At 33.7% G+C, this 26411-nt stretch overlaps 1 protein-coding gene across 4 annotated transcripts in view; it reads right to left on the bottom strand.

Moving 5' to 3' along the window:
* Positions 1–26411, bottom strand: part of Mettl25 (methyltransferase like 25) — a 107226-nt gene that overhangs the window by 4857 nt on the left and 75958 nt on the right. For all 4 annotated transcript variants that reach the window (XM_026391428.2, XM_026391424.2, XM_026391427.2 and 1 more), the window contains one exon: positions 14002–14095. In XM_026391428.2, coding sequence (XP_026247213.2) covers positions 14002–14095 — 94 coding nt within the window. The remainder of the gene's footprint in view (positions 1–14001; positions 14096–26411) is intronic.

Genomic DNA, 26411 nt, shown 5'->3' on the forward strand with positions numbered 1-26411 from the left:
ATACCATCCCACTTAATGTCAACATGAATCTTCAAGACACATATATTTAACAGGTGGCATTACTGAGTGTTGAAATCAGTGAGAACCTATGAAGGGTCAACTTTACGGAGATTAAAAAAGGCATCAGAACTGAGGCACTGCCCAGGAGAGGTCATAACTCAAGCAAGGCCATATACAAAAACTTATAAATTAAAAATGTGAAATGAATGACAGATTGGAATACTGGACATGAACTACTTGCTCCCTGCTGTCCAAGGCCTATATTCTAGGAAAAGGGATTAGCATGAGTAGTGTAGTAGGTCCCTCCCTGGCTTTGGGTCAGGGACAAGGAGATATACAGTTCTAAAGAGAAAATGGGTTGGAGACAGTAAATGAGCAGTCATACTCAAGCACTTTAGTCTACACTCCCTTCTTCACAATTTCTTGACAGCTATTTGACTTAACCAAATAGGTTAGAGAATATGTCGTACTACCCAATGTGTGTGTTTCATATACTTGACCAACTTCATTCTGCCTGCCAGAATTCTAAAAGTCAAAGATGTAAGCATTCTTTCTTCAACTCTTCATTAAGACTCATCACTTTTTGAATTTCATTTGCCTTTAAAAAAAAGGCAGATTCAAACTTCAATTCTTCAATCTGCTTTAGATGTACATTCATTTTTGCCAGGTGCAGTGATGAACTCCTATAATCCCAGCTACTCAGGAGGCTGAGGCAGGAGGATTCCAAGTTCAATGCCAGCCTGGACAACTTAGACCCTGTCTCAAAATAAAATAAAAGGGCTGGTGGTGTAGCTCAGTGGTAGAGCACTTTCCTGACATGTATGAGGCCTTGGGTTCGATCCCTAGTACCACAAAAAAACAAAACAAAAAATCCTTTGTTGTAAGTATGAAATGTCTTCTTATTCTTCCTCTTAGGCTTGCTTGCTTGATGACTGTTAGTTTTGTAAAATATGTCAAATAATTATTATTTTTTTTGTGTGATGTCTCTTGTCAAATAAGTATAAAAAAATACAATTAGACAGTATAGATTGGCATTCTTCCCCAGTTTCCTAGATTTTGGTCTAAAGAAATCCACTTAACTTCACATCTCAATCCTATTGTCCTTAGTATTCAAAGAGATAATATAAATAAATAAACCTTTTAGTACCATATCTGGCATGAAGTAAAAGTTCAATAAACATTGATTTTTCTCATATTATTTTAAAAGAAATAAACATACGTTTTAGGTTTAAAGAAATTTTGAAGATAGTACAATTTCCATTTATTCTATGTCTACTACTTCATGTTACATTATGCTACATTTGTAATAATGAGAGAACCAACGTTGACACATTAATTAAAGTTCATACTACCCTCAGATTTTCTTGTTTTTTACCTGTGTCCTGATTTTTCAGTTCTAGAACCCTTTCCAGAATATCACATCACATTTAGACCACTTGGTTTTGAAACTTTCTCAGACTTGCCTTGTTTTTATGATCTTGATAGTTTTGAGAAGTATTGGTCAGATATTTTAGAGAATGTTCCTACATTTGTACTTCCCCCACATTTTTTATTGGTGCATTCACATTCATACATCTATACAACATAACCATATAATTTGGCCAACCTCCCCAGTACTCCTCCATTTGGACGTGTTAGATTTTTTCCCCCTGTTATAAATTAGGGCTATAGTTTTTGAAAACAAGATCACAGAACGGTCATGTTCCTAATATCACATCAAAAGTAAGTATTTCCCATGTGACTTATCATCCTTTTCTTCTTCTTCTTCTTTTTTTAATTTAGGAAGGCAAGATAAGATTTATCCAGGAAAGCAAGCAACAGAACAGTATATACAAAGGAAGAAAGAATGGAGATACTTGAGAGTAAGGTATGCTTTTGGGGTCTTGGATTCTTTTTTTTTTAATTGGTGAATTATAATTATGCATGAGTGGGATTCATTATGGCATATTCATATATACATATAACATAATTTGATGAATCTCATTCTGTAGTACCTCCCTTTCTCTCCCTTTATTCCTCCCTGATATGTTTGCTCTACTCTTTTGATAATTTCCCTTCTATTGACCTAGTACTTTTGTCATTGACCTTGACTACCTGGATGCAATTGTATTTCTTGGGTTTTTTAACTATAAAATTTCTTTTCTGTCCCCTTTTCCAGACTCTAGGGAAAAAGTCATCATGTACTGACTACACGTAATGAGTGGGAAGCTATACTCCACCTCCTCAAGAGTAGAATACCTACATAAATTATTTGGAATTGTTTTCCATAAGAGATTTGTCTCTTTTTCACTTATTTGTTTATTCTATTTTTTAAAAGAGATATATGTAAAGGACTCCAGACAAGCAAAGGTGGACCTTACAACAACTTCATGGAAAGCAGGTAGACAAGTACATGCCACACACAGTTGTTAGACATCCTCCTCACATTATATATCATTAGAGGATGACTTGGTATTTGAAACAGTCTTACCACTAGATGGTAGAACTGAAGCTGCCAGTATAACCTTGACTAGGTCATAATGGGCTCACAAATTATGGTATATAGTTATGGAAGTGAGATTCATCAGCTGACTGTGCTAAGGAACCAAGAAGAGACAAAACCAGAGTCAAGGAGACTGAAGTGATCCTGATATTCTTAAGTTGACAGAGGAAGTTATCCACACTCTTAGTCAAAACTACTGTTACTATACTCTTGTAAAACAGAAAGCAAAGTTGATTCCTATGTTTATTATTTTTAGAAGTGATATAATTACATATGTAGCTAATATTTTTAACCTTCAAACTTATGGGTAGTATGACAGGATTGCCTTAAAAAAAAAAAGAACGAAAAATAGATTTCTTATCTTTTCCACTGCATACCTGTTTAATTACTAGCTAATGAAAATAAAATTTAAAATTGCTCCTATTTGAATAGTAAAATTTACATATATTATATTCAGCTCATATTCTAAAAATAAGTAGATACATCATATAATTATTATATCATTATTACACAATAATTATACATGTATATAATTATTATTACAATTATTTCATATGAGCTGTCATTTGCAGATTTGTATACTTCAATAATTCTAATAATCTAAAAATATGGCATGTAACAATGATTTGTCCTATATTAACAGCAATTTTAATAACATAATTAAGTCTCAGTCTAAAATGATGCAGATTTAACTGAGATAAAATTTGCAGGCATGAGAAATAATGCTTGGGGGTTTAATCATTAAGAACTTATATTCTGCAGTACTTCTGGGTAAACATCCAAAAGAAGTAAAAATCATTACTTTGTAACAATATCTGCACTGCCATGTTTACTGCAGCATTATTTACTATAGTAAGATATGGAAACAACCTAATGGTCTACTGATGAATGAATGAATAAAGAAGTTGTGGTATAAACACACACACACACACACAAATATTATTCAGTCTTCAAAAAGAAGTACTTTGCCATAAAGCAGTCAATGTTCTGACACAACTTATTGTTTTCAGTGGTGTAGTTAGGCTTAACTTTGTTATGGAATCTAAACATGCTTTAAAAATAGGATCCTTTACAGAGGGGCTGAAAGAATATCATTCTTAAGTGGTTGCAGCTATCCTAAATGAGAGGTTCAGGAAGGGATCATTTTGAATAGAAAGTTTAAAACCTCAATCACTGTTTAATCCCCTAAAAATGGGATTTATGATGAGAATGGTAGATGACTGCAAATGAAATCATTAAGATGACAAATGTTGAAGACAGTGGTTCCCACGTGGGGTCAATTTTGGCCATGTCTAGAGACTTTTCTTTTTCTTTAAAATGTTTCATCATTATGCTACTGCTGACATCTAGTGGGTAGAGGCCAGAGATGCTGCTAAATGTCATAATGCACAGGTCAGTTCCTCACAACTAAGAATCCAAATGCAATGGTGCTGAGTTTGATGAAGTAAGCTCTATAATAAATGTCAATGCTGTCTTTCACAACTGACTTTTATGAGTTACAGATTAAACTTGTAAGTGGTTTGTAAGGCACTTTTTTATCCAGTACATGCAGTTTTGGTGTCCTTTGGAAAGATGATTTAATTGGGAATGTTTTGTTTGCTTTTATATTTAATTTGATTTCTTGTGGATAAGAACTTACCCAGAGTATTTTTAGAAGATTTTCTAGATACTTAGCTTGTTTACATTGTTTTAAATGTGAAGAGATATATTTTAAAGATTATAAGACATCAGTGCATTCACTACACATCCAATTACATATAAATGCTTGTAAAAAATGATTATGAGCAGGGTGTTGTGATGTACACTGTAATCTCAGCAGTTCAGGAGGCTGAGGCAGGAGGATCTCCTTAAAGCTAGCCTCAGCAACTTACGGAGGCCCCAAGCAACTCAGTGAGACACTGTCTCTAAAATAAAATACAAAAAAGTGATAGATGTGGCTCAGTGGTTAAGTGCTCCTGGATTCAATTTCCAGTACAAAAAAAAAAAAAAGAAAGAAAAGAAATAATTATGAATTTAGTCAAAGGTGTTTTTAGTATATTCAAAATTTCAAATTTAAATGGTCTAAACATTTTTTCAGTGTTTAGAACTTCAAGTGAAAATTAATTTATTTTTTAAGTAAAATTAAATGTCCATCTTTTTATCGTGTGTATTGTCAAAGCTTTCATTTTAACATTGATAGTTTATGATTTGAGAATAAAATATTTGTATTGTATTGGAAATAAAACTTTGGTTTTGATAATTTCATATTGCTAATTGCTGTGGCCTGACAGACACTATTTTTTAAATATCTCTTGCTTAAAAAAAAAAAAAAAGCTCTCCCCAACTGTATATTTATTTATTTGCTTCCTTTCACCAGCACAGCTTTTTCATGCCTTATCATGTAGTTTGGTACTTTCCTCTGTTGGGAGCTGTCCTGGATGAACACGCCTTTAAGTTCTGATGCACTGGGTTCTGAACAATTATTGCCTTCAGTCTGCTTGGTAGTGCCAGGTGAAAGTAACTTAGGCGTTACCCCAGCTTGGATAACAAGGCGTGGCTCCAGGAATAGGAGTCACTCACTGGGGTTGAGTTTCACTCACCTGTTCCTTTGTAATACTACCCCTTTGCCCTTTTGGAGATAGAATATTCAATGGAACAGCCTCCCTAATAAAACCCAGGTTCGAGGTGTGCTCTCTCTCTCTCTCATGTCCTTCTTGCCTCCTTTGTGGGAGCTGGGTCAGAAGAGCTGTCACAGAACCCAAAGAAAAAGGTATTTCTCTGTCTCTGTGTGATTATTTTGTGCCAGCCCAGTTCACCTGGAGTGACCCTGACTGGTACTGACCTTATGTGGAGTCTTGATTCAAGTTCTAGCTCTCTGTAGCGGGAAATACGACTTGCCTTTTTCTGAGATTCTTTTTATATCATTTCATTGGGAATAATAATACCTATCATGAGTGTTTTCTTAAACAGACTTTATTTTTTTAGAAGAGATTTAGGTTTATGCAAAATTGAGCAAAAAAATATGGTGTGCCCAAACAGACTCTGCTTGTACACATAAAGAGTCTCCTCTATTCCCAGCATCACCCACTAGAGTGATGCATTTCTTATAGTTGATGGAACTACACTGACCTATCATTATCATCAAAGACTATACTGCATATTCGGATTCACTCACGTTAGCATAAATTGTGTGGGATTGGATAAAAGTACAACAACATGTATCCACCATTATAACATAATGCAGAGTAATTCCAATGCCCTAATGCCTGTCTCCATCCCCCCCATTCCTGAAACCACTTAACTTTTTACTGTCTTCATCATTTTGACATTTCCAGAATGTCACATAGTTGGAATCATATCATATTTGCCTTTTCATATTGTCTACTATCACTGAGTAATATACATTTCAGTTTCTTCCATTTTGTCTCAAAGTTTTATAGATAATTTCTTATTAATGTTTAAAGATATTCATTGTATGGTTATAGAAGTTTACTTATCTATTCACCTACTGAATGACATCTTGGTTGCTTTTGTCTAATGTGTATAAACATTCAAATACAAGTAATAGTGTGGACCTAAATTTTCAACCTCTTTAGGTAAATACCAAAGGGAGGAATTGTTGGATTGTATAATAAGAACATATTTAGTGTTGTAAGAAACCATCACACTACCTTCTAGGATGGCTGTACCATTTTACATATCTATTGGCTTGAACAAAAGTTCATGCTGGTCCACATTTTTTGATGCATTAGTGTTGCTAGTGTACTGGGTATTGGTTGTTATAGTTTGAACAAACAGCCCAAAGGCTAATGTTTTGAAGGGTTGGACCCCAGCTGGTGGCTTACTGGTAGGTGGCGGAAACATTAGGAGGCAGGGTCTGACTCGGGGAAGTAGGTCACTGGGAGCTTATGTTAGAAAGTGTATTTTGTGCCCTTGCCCTTCCTCTATCTTTTTCCTGGCTGTCATGAGAAGAGCAGTTTTGTTCTGACTTGTGCTCCTCAATATGAAGTTCTGCGTCACCATATGCCCATAGCAATGGAGCCAAGCAATTATGAATTGAAACCTCTGAAATCAAGAGCCAAAGTAAATCTTTCCTCCTTTGAGTTGATTTTCTCAGGTATTTTGTTACAACAATGGCAAACTGACACATTGGCCACTATAACAGGAGTGTAGTCATATCTCATTAATGTTTTCATTTGCATTTACAGAATGACATATGACGGGGAACATCTTTTAATATGCTCATATCTTCTTTGGGGAGGTATCTATTAACATCTTTTGCCTAGATTGTTTGTTTTCTTTTTAATCAGATTGCTTTCTTATTGTTGGTTAAACAGTTTTTCTTGAATACTTTACAGTCACTTATCAGGTGTGTCTTCTAAAAGTATTTTTATTTTTCTGTAGCTTGTCTTCTTATTCCCTTGACACTGTTTGTCAGTGAGCATAAAATTACTTTTAATGAAGTGCAGTTTATCACTTATTTCTTTGATGGATTGTGTGTTTGATTTTATATCTGATAAGTCATTACTATACCCAAAGTTATATGGATTTCAATCCCTGCTTTTAGAAATTTTATAGTGTTGTGCTCTTTATTTAGGAGTATTATGGGTTTTAAGTTTTGTTAAAATGCAAGGTTTGTGCCTACATTCATCTTTTACATGTGTATGTTCCGTTGTTCAAGCACAATTGTTGAAAAGACAATTTTGTTCCATTATATTATTGTCTTTGCTTGCTAAAGTTTTCAATTCTGTCGATCTTCATCTATTTAGTTATTATTTCACCAATATTGAACTGTCTTGGTTATTGTATGTTTACATCAAAATTTGAAGCCACATAACTTCAGTACTTCCACTTTGTTCTTCTTTAAAACTGTATTAGCTATTCTGGATATTTTGCCTTTCTATATAAACTCTAGAATCAGTTTGTCATTGTTCATAAAAAAAACTTCCTGGGATCTTGATTTAGACTGCATTTGATCTTTCGATCAAGTTGAAAAGAACTGACACATTGACAATATCGAATCTTCTTATCCATGAACATGAAATATCTTTCCATTTATTTCTTGATTTCATTTATCAGAGTTTTTAGCTTGCCTCATATAGATTTTGTACATAATGTGTTAGCTTTGTACCTAATTATTTCATTTTTGGGGAGGGTGCTACTGTAAATGCTTCTGTTTTTTTAAGTTGAAATTCCACTTGTTCTTATCTGGTACATAGGAAAATGACTGATGTTATACATTTTATCTTTGCATCCTACAAACATCTTTTAATTAATTATTAGTTCCAAGAATGGTTTTTGTCAATTCTTTTCAACATTTACTATATAGATGATCAGGCAATAGTGTTTTCCTTCTCAATTTATACACCTTCATTTCCTTGTCTTACTACATTAGTTAGTAATTACAGTATACTGTTGAAAAGCAGGGATCCAAGAGAACATCCTTGCTTTGTTTCTTTCTTTGTGTGTGTATATGTGTGAGTGTGTTTCTTTCTTTTTTTCAAATTTGTTCTAATTAGTTATACATGACAATAGAATGCACTTTGACACAATATACATAAATGGAATATAACTTCTCATTCTTCTGGTTGTACATGATGTAGAGTTATACTGGTCATGTAATCGTATGTACACATAGGGTTATAATGTCTAATTCATTCTATTATCTTTCCTACCCCCACCATCCTCCCCTCTTTATTCTCCTCTGTCTCATCCAAAGTACCTCTATTCTTCCCAAACTTGCTGCCCTTATTGTGAATTAGCATCCATATATCAGAGAAAATATTTGGGCTTTGTTTCTCTGGGATTGGCTTATTTGTTTAGCATGATATTCTCCAATTCCATCTATTACTGGTAAATGCCATAATTTCATTCTTCTTTAAGGCTGAGTAACATTAAATCGTGCATATATACCACATTTTCTTTATCCATTCATCTATTGTAGGGCACTTAGGTTAGTTCCACAGTTTAGCTATTGTGCATTGAGCTGCTATAAATATTGATGTGGCCTCATCAGTATAGTATTCTGATTGTTAAGTCCTTTGGGTATAAACTGAGAAGCAGGACAGCTGGGTCAAATGGTGGTTCCATTCAAAGTTTTTAAAGGAATCTCCATACTGCTTTCCAGAGTGGATAAACTAATTTGTAGTCCCACCAGCAATGAATGAGTATACCTTCTTCCTCACCAACATTTATAGTTGATTGTTATCATGAGGCTGCCAGCGCCTCTCTGGGGTCCTTTCTCCTGCCCAGGATGGTATGTGCCACTAGAGAAGATAAGTCTAAAATAATTAGTGAAGAAATAAGATGAAGTCAGAATTATAATTTAAAGGGAGCTTGGAGTGCCTAATAGGTCCAGTCCACATAGGAGCTGAACAATTTAAAAATGGCTCCAGTGGTTTATTTAAATGCATACATCAAAGGCAGGGATAAGGTTTCAGAGGTAGAGTGTTGCTTTGTGATGTCTTGCAGTCAATGGGTTGACTGGCATCTTGGTAAGTTATATGCATCTCTGACAGGCTGTGTGGCTGCAGCAGGTCACCCCATTTCCAGTGCTGAGTGGTGTTAGAGTCTGCAAACAAGTCAAGATGGTGCCTGGCATTTTGCCAGAGGGAGTGGTTTGTGAGGTGGTGCCAGGGAGCCATTAAGTGTGGAGATTCCTTATTGGTTGACTGCTGTATCTAGTTTATGTTAATTAGATAAGCTGTGTGGAATGTATAAATACCCTTCCTGTCCTACAATAAAGGGCTCCCACGGCAGAGTGGGACTTTTCTGGCAGAGCTGAATATTTTTCACATGAGTCTGGGTGATCTTACCCAGTGGGACTGCCATGGGAAGTTCCCAAATACCTGAACAGTATTTGGTGGTATGGCCATTTTGACAATGTTAGTTATGACTAACCTAGAGCATGGAAGATATTTCCATCTTCTAAGGTCTTCCATTTTCCTTAGTTTTCATTGTAGAGGTCTTTCACCTCTTTTGTTAGATTGATTCCCAAATATTTTATTTTTTGAGACGATTGTGAATAGGACAGTTTTCCTAACTTCTCTTTCAGTGGATTCATCACTGATGTATAGGGAATGAATGGGTGTTAATTTTATATTCTCCTATTCGTTGAATTCATTTATGAGTTCTAGAATTTTTTGGTGGAATTTTTTTTTAATCTTCTAAATATATAATCATATTATCAGCAAATAGTGATAGTTTGAGCTCTTCTTTACCTATTTGTATCACTTTAATTTCTTTTATCTAATTGCTCTGGTTAGAGTTTCAAGGACAATGTTGAATAAAAGTGGTGAAAGAGGGCATCTTTGTCTTGTTCCAGTTTTTACAGGGAATGCTTTCAATATTTCTCCATTTAGGATGATGTTGGCTTTGGATTTAGCATATATAGCTTTTATAATGTTGAGATACATTCCTACTATTTCTAGTTTTTCTAGTGTTTTGAACATGAGGGATGCTGTATGTTGTGAAATGATTTCTTAAGATGATCTATTAAGATGATCATATGATTACTGTATTTAAGTCTATTGATATGATAAATTACTTTTATTGATTTCTGTATAGTTGAACCAACCTTGCATCCTGGAATGAACCCAATTTGATTGTGGTGCACTACATTTTAAATATGTTTTTGTATGAAATTTTCCACAATTTTATTGAGAATTTTTGCATCTATGTTCTACAGGGTATTGGTCTTAAGTTTTCTTTCCTTGATGTGCCTTTGGTTTTGGTATCAGGGTGATACTAGCTTCATGGAATGAGTTTAGAAGGGTTTCCTCCTTTTCTAAATTGAGGAATATTGGTGTTAGTTCATCTTTTAAAGTTCTGGTAGACCTCGGCTGAGAATCCATCCAGTCCTGGGCTTTTCTTTGTTGGTAGGCTTTGATAACATCTTTAATTTCATTGCTTGAAATTGATCTTTTTAAAATTTCCATGTCCTCCTGATTCTATTTGGGTAGGTCATATGCCTTTAGAAATGTGGTGATGTCTTCAAAATTTCCTATTTTATTGAAGTATAAATTTTCAAAATAGTTTCTGATTATCTTCTGTATTTTAGTAGTATCTGTCATGGTATTTGCTTTTTCATTATGAATTTTAGTAATTTGAGTTTTTTCTTTTTCTTCGTTAGCCTGGCTAAGGATTTATCAACCATATTTATTTTTTTTCAAAGAACCAACTTTTTGTCTTGTCAATTTTTTTTTTTTTTTTTTTTTTTGAGAGAATTTTTTGATATTTATTTTTAAGTTCTCGGCGGACACAACATCTTTGTTGGTATGTGGTGCTGAGGATCGAACCCGGGCCGCACGCATGCCAGGCGAGCGCGCTACCGCTTGAGCCACATCCCCAGCCCCTTGTCAATTTTTTTAATGGTTTCTTTTATTTCAATTTCATCTGATTTTAATTATGTCCTGTCTTCTGCTTTCAGGGTTAATTTGTTCTTTTTCTAGGGCTTTGTGACGTAATATTAGGTCATTTATTCACTGACTGTATTTTTTTAATGAATGAGCTTAATACAATTAAATTTCTTTTTAGCACTGTCTTCAGTATCCAGAGATTTTGATATGTTGTACCTCTATTCTCATTTACCTCTAAGTATTTTTTTTTTAAATTTCATCCTTGCTTTCTTCTGCTCTCTATTCGTCATTGAGTCATTGAATAGAATATTATTTAGTCTCCAGGTGTTTGAGTAGCTTCTATTTTTTTATTTATCATTGATTTCTAATTTTATTCCACTTTGATCTGATAGAACGCAAGGTATTATCTCTATTTTTTTTTTTTTGTATTTGCTAGGAGCTGCTTTGTGACATAGATACGGTCTATTTTAGAGAAGGATACATGTGCTGCTAAGAAGAAAGTTTATTCACTCATTGATGGATAAAATATTCTATATATGTGAATTAAGTCTAAATTATTGATTGTATTATTTAGTTCTACAGGTTTTTTTTGTTTAGTTTTGTTGGGAGGAACAGGAATGTTAAAATCATCCAATATTATTGTGTTGTGGGTTCTTTGATTCTTGAAATTGAGAAGGGTTCCTTTGATGTAACACAGATGTTCCACTGTTGGGGCATAAATATTTATGATTGTTATGTCTTGTTGATGTATACATCCCTTAAGCAGTATGAAATTACCTTCTTTGTCTCTTCTGATTAACTCTGGCTTGAAGTCCACTTTATCTGCTTGTTTACATGGTCCATGTTAGTGATGTATTTCTTCTCATCCTTTCACCTTCAGTCTATGGATGTTTTTTGCCTATTAGTGAATCTCTTGGAGATAGGATATTGTTGGATCATGTTTTTAAATGCATTCTACCAGTTTATGTCTTTTGATTGATGAGTTTAGATCACTACTGTTCAAGGTTATTGGGACAGGATTTGTATTCCTGGTCATTTTGGTTTATTTCTAGTTTTTAATTTGAATTAGTTTCTCCTCTGATTGACTATTCCTTTAATGTAGTTCCTTCCTTTCCTAGCTTTTGCTTTTTTTTTTTTTTCCCATTCATCTTCATGGAGTATTTTGTTGAGAATATTCTGTAGTGCAGGCTTTCTAGTTGCAAATTATTTTAACTTTTGTTTATCATGGAAGGTTTTTATTTCATCTTCAAATCTGAAGCTTAATTTTTCTGTGTATAGGATTCTTGGTTGGCATCCATTTTCTTTCAGAGCTTGGTATAGGTTATTCCAGGACCTTGTTTCTGATCTTTTAGAAAAAGCTCTGAATTTCTCACATTAAGTATGATACTGTGTGTAGGAGTTTTTTAGATACTCTCTTTCAAGGTGAGAAAGTTCCCAAGTATCCAGTTTACTGTGAGTTCTTATCACAAATAGTTGTTTGGTTTAGTCAAATTTTTCATGTCTATTGACATGATCATGTGATTTTTCTTTTTTATTCTATTGATTACATGGATTACGTTAATTGATTTTTCAGTGCTGAACTGGGCTTGCATACCTGAGATAGATTCCATTTGAAAACTATAGCTTATTTTAACATGTCTCTAGCATGTGGTTTGTTTTTAGTTATTTCAGTACTGGCAATTAAACCCAGGAAGATTTTACCACTGAGCTACAACCCCAGAGCTTTTTTTTTTTTTTTTTTTTTTTAGATAGGTTGGCTGTAACTTGCAATCCTTCTGCCTCTGGCTCCTGATTCACTGGGATTATAAGAATATGCCACTGGGGCCACTGGGCTTTATTGTTGGCACATCTTTTGGTAATAAATTCCTTCCATTTTTGTCTAAGAAGGTATTTCTCCTTCACTTTTGAATATCTGTTTCACAGACTAAAGAATTCTATGTTGCTGTGTTTTTTCTTTTAACATTTTAAACATTTCACTCTACATTCTTATTGCTTGCATGACTTCTGGGGAGAATTTGGAGGCAATTATTATCTTTGTTCATACATATGCTAGGTGTTTTTCTACTCTGGCTTCTTTAAATATTTTTTTTCTTTAATTTTCTGTAGTTTGAAAATATCTGCCTAGATGTTGATGTTTTGATATTTTTCCTGCTTTAGTGTTCTCCTGACATTTCCAAATTTTATAGGAGAGGAAACTGACTAGTACTACTCCAACTACTTTAATTACAAAGCAACTGGGTACTACATGGATAATTGGTACAATAAATAATAATATACTTAAACTTTGATATAACTTAATCTTATTTTTTCTGTAACTTTTCTCTTGCAAAAAAACAATATCATTCCTTTAACCACCTATATTATTCTTTGCTTCAATTTGTAATTAATTCAAAATATAGTGATCCAAGTTCAATTGAATATTCTGGTCATTGATTCATTTAAATTACATTGAGTTTACTTTATTCTCAGAATATTTATTAATACCAGGCAATGAGCTTACCTTTTGCCTTTAACAGTGTTATCAATTATTAGCTTGGAACTGCAGTGAAGTTACAACTTTCCAAAATTCTTCCACTTAACTTTTTAAATTTAAGATTTTAAATTTAAATTAGTTATGCTGGGTGTGGGTATAGCAGTACATACCTATAATACCAGCGACTTGTGAGGGTAAGACAGGAGGATTCCAAGTTTGAAGCTAGCTTCAGCAACTCAGTGAAGCCCTAAGCAACTTAGTGAGACCCCATCTCAAAATAAAGAATAAAGAGGGCTGGAGATATAGTTCACTACAGTACTCATGGATTGAATTCTCAGTACCAAAGAACAAAACAAACTTAGTTATAAAATTTCTCATTAAGTGCATTAAAATTAACACTATTCTCTCTTTCATACTTCTAATTTTCATTTATACTGTTGTCTTATTTTTCAATTCTATTTTGATTTGTTAACAGGTACATGTTTTACTCAATAATCCTAAAGAGCAAAACTTTCTGGAGGTATATAATCATAAACTAGTGACAGGAATATGAACTGTAATCAAGATAACAGAGATTTGGTTTCATTATAATTTAGTCTTTCTTTTACAAATTGGAGAAAAATAGAAGGCAAATTATTTTGTATTATTTCTATTCATTACCCCATAGAAGATTTTTCTCTTGTTAAATTAGTAGGTAATCATATACTGACCTTGGACTCATCTAATCCAAGCTTCTTTAGAGACTTTCTGACATAATCCAGAAAAGAAGAACATTTGGAATAGATTTTACCAACATGCTGCTCACTGCAAAACAAAATTAAATACTTTTTTAGTTTTTCCAATTTAAATTATAAATGGTTTTAAATTCAGCCATGACATGTTTAAAAATATCTTCTGTGTATATATGTGACCAAAATATATTAATACTTTGGTGAACCTTTTACGATCTGCTTCAGAATTCTTACAACATATAGCAGTGGAAGATAATATTAGGAAGATAATGCTATGAGAAAGAAGTTTCAAACTTATAATATTAAAAATTTAGCCTCATTTATATATATTAATATATATAACTATATAACTATATATATATATTTATATAGTTGTAGATGGACACAGCACCTTTATATTATGTATGTATGTATGTATGTATGTATGTGGTGCTGGGGATGAAAACCAGTGCGTCATGCATGCTAGGCAAGTGCTCTACCACTGAGTCACAACCCCTGCTCCTTAGCCTCATTTTTAAAGGGAACTAACAGGCCTTTCAAAAGTTTCCATTGTGCTACAAAATACATTTCAGTTTTACTGGCTTAATATTATTGTGCACATTTCATTGCAACACCTGCTAATAGTGGCAATAATTCAACAGTTCCATGAAGAGAACTTCTTCAATGCCAGTCAGTGATCAAGCACCATATGCTGATTTGGGTCTGACTAGATGTAATTTTTACTTTGCAGATTTTATAGTTATAGTTTTAACAAAGTATCATGAAATGGTTTTCAATTTAAATAATATAGTGTTACACTATTGCATCTTACAATTTTTTTTGGTAATTCTGGCATAATGTAAAAAATCAGGGAGATAAAAATCCACCACCTGGCCGATATCAAAAACAATGAATAAAGCTTCATTTACTCTTGGCAGGATAAATATAAACCCTATGATTAATGAGAAAATACATTCTACAAATTCTTCCCTTAAAATATATCTTAAGCAGGACACAATGGTGCATGCCTCTAATCCCAGGACTTGGGAGGCAGAGGCAGGAGGATGCTAAGTTTGAGACCAGCCTCAGCAACTTAGGCCAAAAGATGTGGCTCTCAGAGGTTAAGCTCCCCTGAGGTTCAATTTCCAATAGCCTCCCCCCTCCCCCAGCCAAAAAAAAAAAAGATAGGTATCTCAAATATATTCCTTCAGTTCCATTTCAAGATGACTGCCTCAATTTGAATCACTTATGTCTTGATTATTACAATTAATTCTAGTTAGGACCTCTGACTGAAGTCTTCCTCCTTCATTTCTGCCTATTATTTTCTCAGAAGAAAACATTTTTAGAAGAACATTTTTATTTTGCCACTTCTCTGCTCCAAAAGCTCTCAATAATTGTTTCTTGTTACAAATTTGAAAATCCTTAATTAAGCCATCTTGGCCCAATATATGACCACATTTTCCCATTCTCTCATATCCCATTACATTTGAGAATTTAGTTTTATCTCCTTAGATGAGTCTACTCATTGATTCCAAACATTCCACATTTCTGTCTTGATGTGTTTGATGATGCAGTCACCCTTAATGGATTACGAGGTTCCTTACACTTCAGCTTAGTTGTACTATAGTCATTACTTAATGACAAAGGTCAAGTTTACATGTTTTTTTGGTAAAGTAACTAATAATCATCTTTTCTTGTTTTGAATTTCTTTAACGCTTATTATTCTTCCGTTCATTTCTTATTTTATCATTGCTTTGAATAAAGTCATTTGAATAGGTTTGCATTCCAGAATGCAGAAACTGTATATTTTTGTCAATCTCAGATTCCACACATAACTATATATTTTATGCATAATACACATCATATAAATAGATATGTACCTCTTATGTGTCACAGAATACTGAATTGATTATATAGCCAGAAAAAGATTTCATTTAATATTAACTTCTTTTTTTTATATTTATCTTTTAGTTGTAGTTGGACACAATACCTTTATTCTATTTATTTATTTTCATGTGGTGCTGAGGATTGAATTCAGGGCCTGGCATATGCTAGGCGAGCACTCTACTGCTGAGCCACAACCCCAGGCCCCTAATATTAACTTCTTGCCAGCTGCAACACACGACTAAATCAGTTAGGGTCACTCCATGTGAATTGGGATGGCACTGAATAATCACACAGACACAGAAAGTACCTTTTTCTTGGGGTCCAGTGACCAGCTCCTTGGCCCCAGCTCCCACAAGGGAAGCAAGAGAGGCAGACAAGAGAGAGCAAGAGCACACCTTAAGCCCTATTTATTGCGGGGAAGACACTAGAGAAAGTTCCACCTAAATTGGCAAGGGTTGGGTTTCAGGGACTGTAGCTCAGTCCCATTGGGTGACGCCCACTTCCAGAGCTTTACTCCCCTGCTGTTGGAGGTGAGGTCCATCTGCTTTTGTGAGCAGTGGAAGCCAGTTCCACACCTCCATGGCTCAAGGCTAAGGGTACGTGCTCCTCTCTTACGTGCAGCTCCTGACACTTGCTCTCATATTAAAAAGGTCTTTATGCTGTCATTTCTTTTTTAATCTAAAAGGACAACCAATTAAGTCATTCCCATGAGCCAGTGATTCCAGTTCTTATATTATTCACTGCTGCCTTACACAGTACTTCAAGCACTGTGGAGAATAATGTGGCTTGGTTTCAGTCACAGAAGTTTTATCATCTCTTAGTTCTCTCAGTATCAAAATGAGATATCAATAGTACTCCTTTTGTAGAGTCACTATAAACTAGATAACAGACGTAAGATGCTCAGAAAAGAGACATGATGTGAACTGTTACCATCCTATTGTTGTTTTTATCATTACCAAAATTAATAATCTGGATTTTTTATATTAACATAAAAAACCCCAAGCAAACAAACAAACAAAATAAGATGTATATTATGTGTATAGATGGTAGTGATCTGTGCCTTGGGTTTTGTATTTCAGGGTAGTTGAAGATAAAAACACTTTGTATTTTAGTTTGCCCTTTACTTACTTTTCCTTTCCAGAATATACTATCTTTTACTATTAAGAAAAAACTCACAGCATGACTATTCTAAGATTACTTTAATGCATTAAATAATTTTTTTTGCATAAAATTGTTTCTTGAAATCCTTTATTCATCTATACTATTACCTCTTTTTAGCAATAACAGGCAAAAAAAAAAATATCACCCACACAGAACTAGAAAGGTGATTATTTATTCACAACACTTTTCCTCTTATAATTCTTTAAAAGTTGCCCATGAATCTTAGGGTATAAATCCTTAACATATAAGCCTTATTATATATTTGGGTTTGACCCCTCCAACATGATTTTATGATACCACCTCCTCAGCAACACTAACATTCTGTCTGTTTCTTGAACACACCATGCTTTTAGCTATAAACACTATTCCTGGAACACTCCACTCTCAATACTTTTGCCTCTGGAACTCCACATTCCATTGAGATCCTATCTCAAATGTTGATTCCTTAGAGCAGCCTTCTCTGGCACTCCATATAAAGCCCCTGATATAGAACACATTTCCTTCATATCTTTCTTGTTTGTTTTTCTCATTATCTATCCCCTGACATTTTAAACCAGTGGACTTTCCAAATGGTGTGAATATTTTCCAATGGGAAAAAGAATATTACAGTTTTTATTTCTATTTTATCCATTTTTAATTTCCATTTTTGAGTTTATTGTAAAATCTATACTCTTGTGCAGAGACATAGCTGCACTGCATATATCACTTAAAAGTAATTAAATATTAATTAGTATATGCATGATTAAAAAGGTTGACAAAGGTATAACATTCAAAAATATGTTTGAGATCACTACTTTAATCACTAGAGAGCAGAGTTTCTACCTGTTTTGCTCATGATTATATCCCCAGTGCCTAGCACAGTGCTGCACACGTAGAAGGATCACAATAAATGGAATTTAAAAATTAAATAAATAGATCTTTCAGTTAATAGAGAGAAGCATATCTTGTTACACAGTATAGGGAAATACAGTAATACAGTAAATGTGTATTGTAATCAAATACACAAAGGTAGGCTTAAATATACAGATAAATGTAATCTAAAATATATAGAAAGAACTATTGTACAAATATGTAAAGAAAAGTGCAAAGTAAAAAATACCCATAGCAGCAGCTAATATTTATGACAGGTTTACTATGTGCCAAGGTTTATTAAATCCTTTGCTGCATTTATACATTTAGTTCATACAACAATTCTGTTTGGTCAGGTCTCATTATTAGTCTTATTCTAAAGTACAGAGAGGTTACGCAAAATGCCCAATGTCTGTCTTCAGAATCTGGGATATTAACTACTAGTCAATATTATCTCTAGCATAGTATGGATAGGACTCACATTCAATATTGTGCCGATGATGAAGAATGGCCACCTCTGTATTTTTTAGGCCAACAGACACAGGCCTACTTCATGGCAGCCCATCAGAGAAGATATATATATTCTTACAGAAAAGCTGTGCAGGCTTGCCTGCTGTACTTAAGAAAGAGTTTTAGTACTTTAGTGCAACAATGATATAATAGTAATTCAAACAATGCTAAATAATTCTAATAATTAAAAAATGACATGAGAAGAAAGAGAATGAACATATGGTTGAAGGAGACACTCTTTCTATGTCACTGCCAGATTTACTACCCAAACTGTTCAGGATTTATGGCTTGCTAGAACTACTTGAATTCTTTCTAAATGGCACTCATGCTAATTAGGTTGTTCATTCATTTATTTTCAAAACATTTATTGAAATGTTGTATATGCATGGTAATAGTGGTTAGCATAGGCTTTAAACTCAACACTGAAATGGGTTTATAGCCTCACTCTAACACTTATATTATGCCAGGCTCTAAGAATTGAATCATTCATTTTATAAAAATCAAGGATTTTTCTAAGTTTAATAAAAGAAGACAGGTGAACAAATATTATTATATGATAGGATAAATACATGGTGATAGAGCTATTCAAAGACCACAGAGGACAGCACAAAGCAGACAGTGACATCATTCTCTGAAAATGACTTGGGAAGTCTTCTTAGAGGAGTTAACCTTCAAAAAGTCTCTTTTTCTAACAGTATTGTGATTAGCAATATTAACATAATAAATGAACATACCAAAATGACAATAAAGTATAAAACTAATTAGGTTAAAATAATTTGTTTTAATCTTGTGTTTGTTAAGGGCAATAAGGAGGTGCTTTAACAGATTACAATTTTATATAAAACAAGAGTGTACTATGTAAAAACTAAATCCTTTTTCTAAAATCTATAGAGTTAGCTTGTGTAAGACTATTTGAAAATAGAGTCCTGGTAAAAAAACTGTCTGAAAAAAATTATCTTATTACATTTATAGGGATGGGAAAAGAGAGAAGTATCCTTTAAAATCCTAATTAATGAGACATTATACTTTTCTTGCAACTACAAATGAGCAGATCACATTTTATATCATAAATTCTCTTTGCAATTGTTATTTTTAATGAGATTGAGTTATAAGACATCTAGACTTTAGAGAATTGTGCCATGTCCTGCAAAACTAACCTTCAACTTCAAAGGTTCTAAAAATATGATTCATTGTACTGAATAAGGTGTATGGTTTAATGACTATATATTGTTATTTTATTAGTTAATAAAAGAAAAAGAGGCAGGCCCAAGAACCTCATAACTCAACATGTATAAAGAGATTATTCACAAATGGAATACAGGGCATGTTATCTTTTCTTTATTTTTCTTTCTTTCTTTTTTTTTGTGAGAGCTTGACATAAAACACTGTATTCTTTTGAGTTTGGGAAGAATATTAGTGAGGATATCAAATTCTTCTTAGGTGCCTTATGAATACAAGTCTAGATATTAAGTGCCAATCCCATTTTTTTCATTATGTAACACTATAGAATCTGCCTTTTGATATCACAGACTCACTACTGTCTCAATATATGTTAAAGTGCTTGAAGACAGAAATCCTTCTGTACATTAGTCATTATCAGCATAGTTAGATTTTCTTCTGTCAGCAAACACATTAAATCAGGGATCTGAATGTTATCTCTATCTGTCTCTTCTTCTAAGTTTTCAATTTCTTGTTGCTGACTGGATCTTTACTTTCATTAGATGAAATAATCAAATTTCTCTGAAATAAACTCCAAATAAAACCTTCCTCTGATCATACATCCTAAAATTACTTACTACTATACTATGATTAACATGTGAGCAAAGGATAGAGAAGAGTTAAATTCTATGAGAATTCAATCATATTCATTTGGCATCTTTGTAAAAGCATTATAAAATATTTTACATATATATTTTATATGACAAATAGGAAAAATACTTAATTAAGCAGGTTACATATTTATTTTACTGTGCTGGGCTATATAATGTCCAAGTTCACATTGCTCTTGAAAATTCCTCACATTTCATACAAAAATTTTCAAGGACAAATTTTGATATGTATGATTTCTCTTTGCACTACTAGTCCTTTACAATATGGATTTTCTGTATGAATTCTCATTATACCACAAGTCCCATGGTTTTTGGTTCAGAGAGCCTGGGCACCAAACTGAACCATGGGTAATTGCTGCTGGGACAAAGATACTGAATTAATTACCAACATTAGGGCTGGAGTTGTAGCTCAGTGGAAGAGTGCTTGCCTAGCATGTGTGTGGCACTGGGTTTGATTCTGAGTACACATATAAATAAAATAATTCCCAACATTGTTACTACCATCCTGAGAAAGAGTAATGGTACTATTCTTCTGATTTTTTAGTTATGTTCCCAGTAATGTGAAACTGTCATTCTACTATGACTGTGTTCTTTGATAGCAGGATCTATAGATAATTTGATAGGTTATTTGCAAGGACTAAGACAGTGCCTAAGAGCACAGGAGGTAGTGCTTTAGCAGAGCAGACTGTTCAGTGAATATGGCAAGGACAACAGAGTAAGAAAAAGATCCAGACCACAATTCAAAGCTTGGTCTTTTTGGCACTAAAGAAGTCTTTCTCAGGTAGGCCTCAGGAATGCTCAACTTTATTTATTTATTTTTTAAATATTTTTCCTTAGTTGTAGATGAAAACAATGAATTTATTTTATTTATTTAGTTTTATGTAGTGCTGAGGACTGAACCCAGAACCTTAACTCTACCACCAGCCCTCAACTTTAGTTTTATTTTTTATTTGGCACCAGGAATTGAACCCACGGCGCTTAACCACTGAGCCATATCCCCAGCTATCTATTTATCTATCTATTTATTTATTTATTTATTTTGAGATTAGGGTTTTGCTAAGTTGCTTAGAGCCTTAGTTGCCGAGGCTGGCTTCAAACCTGTGATCCTCCTGCCTCAGGTTCCCAAGCTGCTGTGATACAGGAATGTGCCACCACTCCTGGCTAGGAATGCTCTAATTTTAATCAAGCATAGTCCTTCTGATTTAGTGTTATCTTAAGAAAATAACAAAACCCAAAACAAAACACAACAGAAAAACCCTTAAGAAGATCTAAATTTCAAGCTCTATAAACAAATCACTCTTTGGAGTCCCAAATTTCTCACTGACAGAACAAAAATGAAATAAAAGTAACATCTATAGAGAAATAAAAAGATGTAAAGAAGATAACGGAGTATATTAGTAAATTGCAAAATGCTACAGATAGGTTAAATAATCTTTCTTTTGTAATATCAAAGTGTTAGTAAGTTTTGTTTACTTTTTGTACAAATATGCAGTGGCCACTTACATAATGCACAGCTTAAGTATAGTGATTTAAAGTAGGGATCTTCATATGAGTACATGATAGAGGTCTGGAAGGCATTTTTAAGGGAATAGTGTTGGCTATGGTTTTAAAGAAATCAATGTTCGGGGGCTGGAGTTGTGGCTCAGTGGTAGAGTGCTTGCCTTGCATATGTGAGGCACTGGGTTCAATCCTCTACACCACATAAAAACAAATAAATAAATTAAAGGTATGGTGTTCATTTACAATAAAAAAAAAAAGAAAGAAAGAAACCAATTTCCAGGGTCTCTACTTTCTTAAACCCATTTTCCTAAAATGGATTCATCTGGGAAGGTGCCTGTGGTCTAAGTTTTATTCTCCACGACTCGTTATAGATAGCTCTTCTCCTGCTGTAGCTTGAGATGAAAGTACAGCTCTCCCTCATATTTCTATGCTGCTTTATTGTACAATCTTCTGAAGCATCAAAGAAATAAAGGAATTCCTTTACTAGAGGTATTATGAAAGCCACTCCCAACAATTTCATCAAGAGATGCATTTTAATAAAGTTTTAGTCTTCATGTTTAATAAATTGAAATAAGAACCTACAATTTATTTATGAAATAATAGCTTGATCCACGCAGAAGAAAACTTTAAAACAATTTAGAGCCTTATGGACACAGGAAATTCTGTCATTAAATGTGAGGATTATATAAAGATTGTAAAAGGAAAACAAAGAACAGTCACCAAAGAGAACAAGTGTTGTACTGTGTTTCCAGGATTTAAAGTATGCCTGATTTTAATATAGTTAACAGAAAATGCTAACATTTAAAAAGTTCTTATTTCGGGCTGGGAGTATAGTTCAGTTGGTAGAGTGCTTGCATTGCATGCACAAGGCCCTGGTTCAATTCCCAGCACCACGGTACAAACAAAGTTCTTATTTCATATGACTCCTCCAGAGTATTTGACTGCTCACCAAAGAATCATAAGAACTGTATTTTGTCATTTCTTTTGGATTTGATAGGCAAATAATGATTTAAATTCCAGAGGAGATCCTTAGAAGAGTCAGAATAATTATTTTTCAGTGTATTCCACAAAACAGTATTACCAAATATTAATTACGTATGTGTATAGTTTGGTAGAAGAAAGGTTGTATTAACAAATAAATATTGGTTTCAACAAAGATAAACTAATTTATTTTTAAAAATAACCAAATATTGTTCGAAACACTTTATGGAATTAACTTATCTTCAAAACACCCCTTTAAAGTACTATTGTAACCCCAAATTAAAGATGGGAGAACAGAGGAAAAATGTTAAACAGTGTGCCCCAAACAATACTGTTATTATGCAGTGGGGACTGGGATTGGAAACCAAACAGTAGAACTCCTGTGCTTATGTTCCTTAATGGTGACACTCTGCTGTCTCTCACCAAATTACTGAGTCTTTAAAATATGAATGTGCACTGAGAATCTTAAAGAGAAGGGATATTTTTTAGTGAGGAAATATTTTTCTCTCAAAGTATTTTTATAGAATCATTGCTTTTTTAGGAAAAAATCTGGAGAACACTGTTATGGAATAATCAAAATCTGATTTATCATTTTACAAAATCTTTTTTTACATACTCTAGAGCCAGGTTAGTTGGTTCTATCCCCTGTAGTGAACCAAATAAAACTTGCCAATAAATAAAACAACAAAAATCATTTGAATTGGGAAACAAATCAACAACACACACAGGAAAAAAATCTTAGTAATAAAAGCTCTTGAAAAGCTAGTGATAGAGGAAAGGAAGCAGATATGAAATGTCAGGAGGGAGAGATGGAGATTGGTGGATATCCCAAAGGTGAGTAAGAACCTGAAGGAAGGGAGTGACATAGCCAAGTGCATGTCTAGGGAGGAGCATGTCAGGCAGAGGTACATCATATGTAAAGACTTAGAAGTGGATGTTTCTGGCATTTCCAAGAAAACTAGTGTGTTTGATGCAAACATAAACAAAGGGAAGAACAGAAATTAGGTCAGAGTGAAAGTGAGGTGTTAGATTAGAAGCTACTGGAAGACTGTGAGAATTAGATGGTTCATTATAACATATTAATAGAGAGAAAAGACTCTACAGGCAAAGGTAGAAGCAGGACGATCAATTAGGAGTTTATTACAAGAATCTAGTTAAGAGATGATGGTGGTTGGACCAGGGTGGCAGCCCTGTGGATGGTAAAAAGTGGTAAGACTGTAGATACACTGAAGGGAGTGCTTATAAATACACCGAAAGATTGGATCTAAGCAATGACAGTCAAGGATACACTCACCACTTCTGGATTTGGCACCTGGAATAATATCACTGTCATTAATTGGATTATCTGGCATTTATTAATATACTTATGGTAGTTAGAGTGATGAGATGGGATAAAATCAGGTAGTAGGTATGGACCAAAAAATGTATTCTAAAAATAGAGGCTTGAAAAAGGAAGAGAAATCAAGGGGGGAAAAATAGAAAAATAATTGAAGAAAAGCAAGAGAAAAGAGAAAAGGTGAGTACCTTGTGAGGTATTTCCCTAGAATATGAGAGAAAACATGCTTCAATACAGAGAAGTAAATCAGCTGCAATAGTGATGACAAAGTAAGATGAGGCTTGAGAACTGACCATGGGGATTTAACATTAATTAACATTAGTCATTAGTACCCTGAGAGGGATGGAAGTAAAAACTGAATGGAATGTGTTAAAGAGCAATTTATAAAGAAATTGGCAGTAGTTTCAAGTTTTGTTGTAAAGGAAAGAAAAGATTTAAGAAGAAAATAAAGTCCCAAAAGAACTTTTCATTTAGTTAGACTGAAAAATTTCTACTAAGCAGCTAAGAAGGTGGTACAGGAGTAGATACACCACTAATTTTATAAAGACCTTAAGTATTATAGGAAGAGAGAAGAGGTCAAGAAGGAAAAAAAATGGTATTATACTCGACTTTTAAGCTGGTTTAAAGGAACATTAAGGATTTCACCTGTCAGAGGTTTTGGGGAAAAGAATGACAGAAAGAAGAAGAAGAATATTCCCAGTAGAATCTACGGAAGCATACAAGGTATAAAATAAGGAACATGAGCAATGACAAATAACATGGTACTCGAGGACTGTATGCATGGGCAGCTGCTCAGAGTGCAGAGAATGAAGAATAATTATCAAACATTTTCTACATGTTAGAGAACTGACATGACTGTTTCCAAAAAATAAACAATGTGAAGTTAAGACAAGATTAGAAGGGGGCCCTCTGTCAGAAAAAAACAAGCACAGTCAGAATGCTAAAGAGGAATTTGTATTCTTTCTTTTAATAAAAGTGAATTCACTAGATCTAATTAAAATTCTACTCAAGTGAATCCAATACCACCCACATGTTTTCCAAAAATACAATTTTAGGAGCATGGTTACTCCTAGCATTGTCTAAACAGTAATACTGTAGGGACTCTTGAGGAAACAGTGAAGTGAAATCATACAAAATAAATGGAAACACGCATATACAGGAGAGGACTACCAAAACTCAGTTTCTCCATCATCACAAAATATCTGTGAAATTATTTTGTGCCTTACATGTGCTGAAACATATTAAAAGACTCAAAAGACCATAAGTGAGCTCCATAAACTCTTTAAATCAGTTTTCAATTTAAAAAATATAGTTTATAATCTCAATTTGACCACACATTATGAATTAAGTAATTAGCTTTAATTTTGTGAGATAGTTTTCAAGATCTGGACTTTCATTTTCCTATTTGATTATACTAAAATTAAAATTCACAGACATAACTCATAACTACAGGCAGTAAAACATTCCATGTTCCCTAAATATATGTATACAGTTCTCATTATCAAAGAGAATAAAATGAACAAACAGTTGGAGATGTAGCTCAGTGGTAGAGCTCTCATTGAGCATGTGCAGGGGCCCAAGATTTAACCCTCAGTACAATAAAAAGTAAAACAGAGTAAAATGAATACTGTGTACATATTATATTTTTCCTGCCTTCTTGCTAAGTGTTTGAAGAAAAAAGTTTTTTTTTTGGAACGGGGCAGGGGGAGTACTGGGGATTGTACTTAGAGGCACTTGACTACTGAGCCACATCCCCAGACCTATTTTGTATTTTATTTAGAGACAGGGTCTCAATGAATTTTTCAGCACCTTGTTTTTCCTAAAGCTGGCTTTGAACTTGTGATCCTCCTGCCTCAGCCTCCTGAGCCGCTGGGATTACAGGTGTGTGCCACCCATGTCTGGCATTTTAAGATATTTTTATCACATGAAATTCCTTTTTGATATTTTATTCCAGAGAAAGTTTCCAGCTAAGGCCTAATTATGAAATAAGGAATTTTCTATAAATTATGGATTTTAAACATAAATGTGCAAATCAAAATTATAACTAATATAGTAAAAGTGTTATAAGTCCATGAAAAATATTTACTTCTAATCTTAAGTAATATGAACAATTATACTTACAGAAAAACTTTCAGAATAATGTTTCAGGTATTTGAAAACTGTGTTAATTAAGGACAATTTATTTTACTTACCATGAAAAAAAAACTAAACACTATGTGAAAGAAGAAAGAAAGTAATCTTATTTTCTGTGTTCAATACCCTTGTTGGCTTGAGATTCAAATCAAATTAACCTTGTGCTATTGTCTGGATGATTTACCCCTTTTGAGTTCAGGTACTAAAAGCTTGGCTTTCTGTAT

Source organism: Urocitellus parryii, chromosome 5 (assembly GCF_045843805.1).
Source record: "Urocitellus parryii isolate mUroPar1 chromosome 5, mUroPar1.hap1, whole genome shotgun sequence".
Lineage (NCBI taxonomy): Eukaryota > Metazoa > Chordata > Mammalia > Rodentia > Sciuridae > Urocitellus > Urocitellus parryii.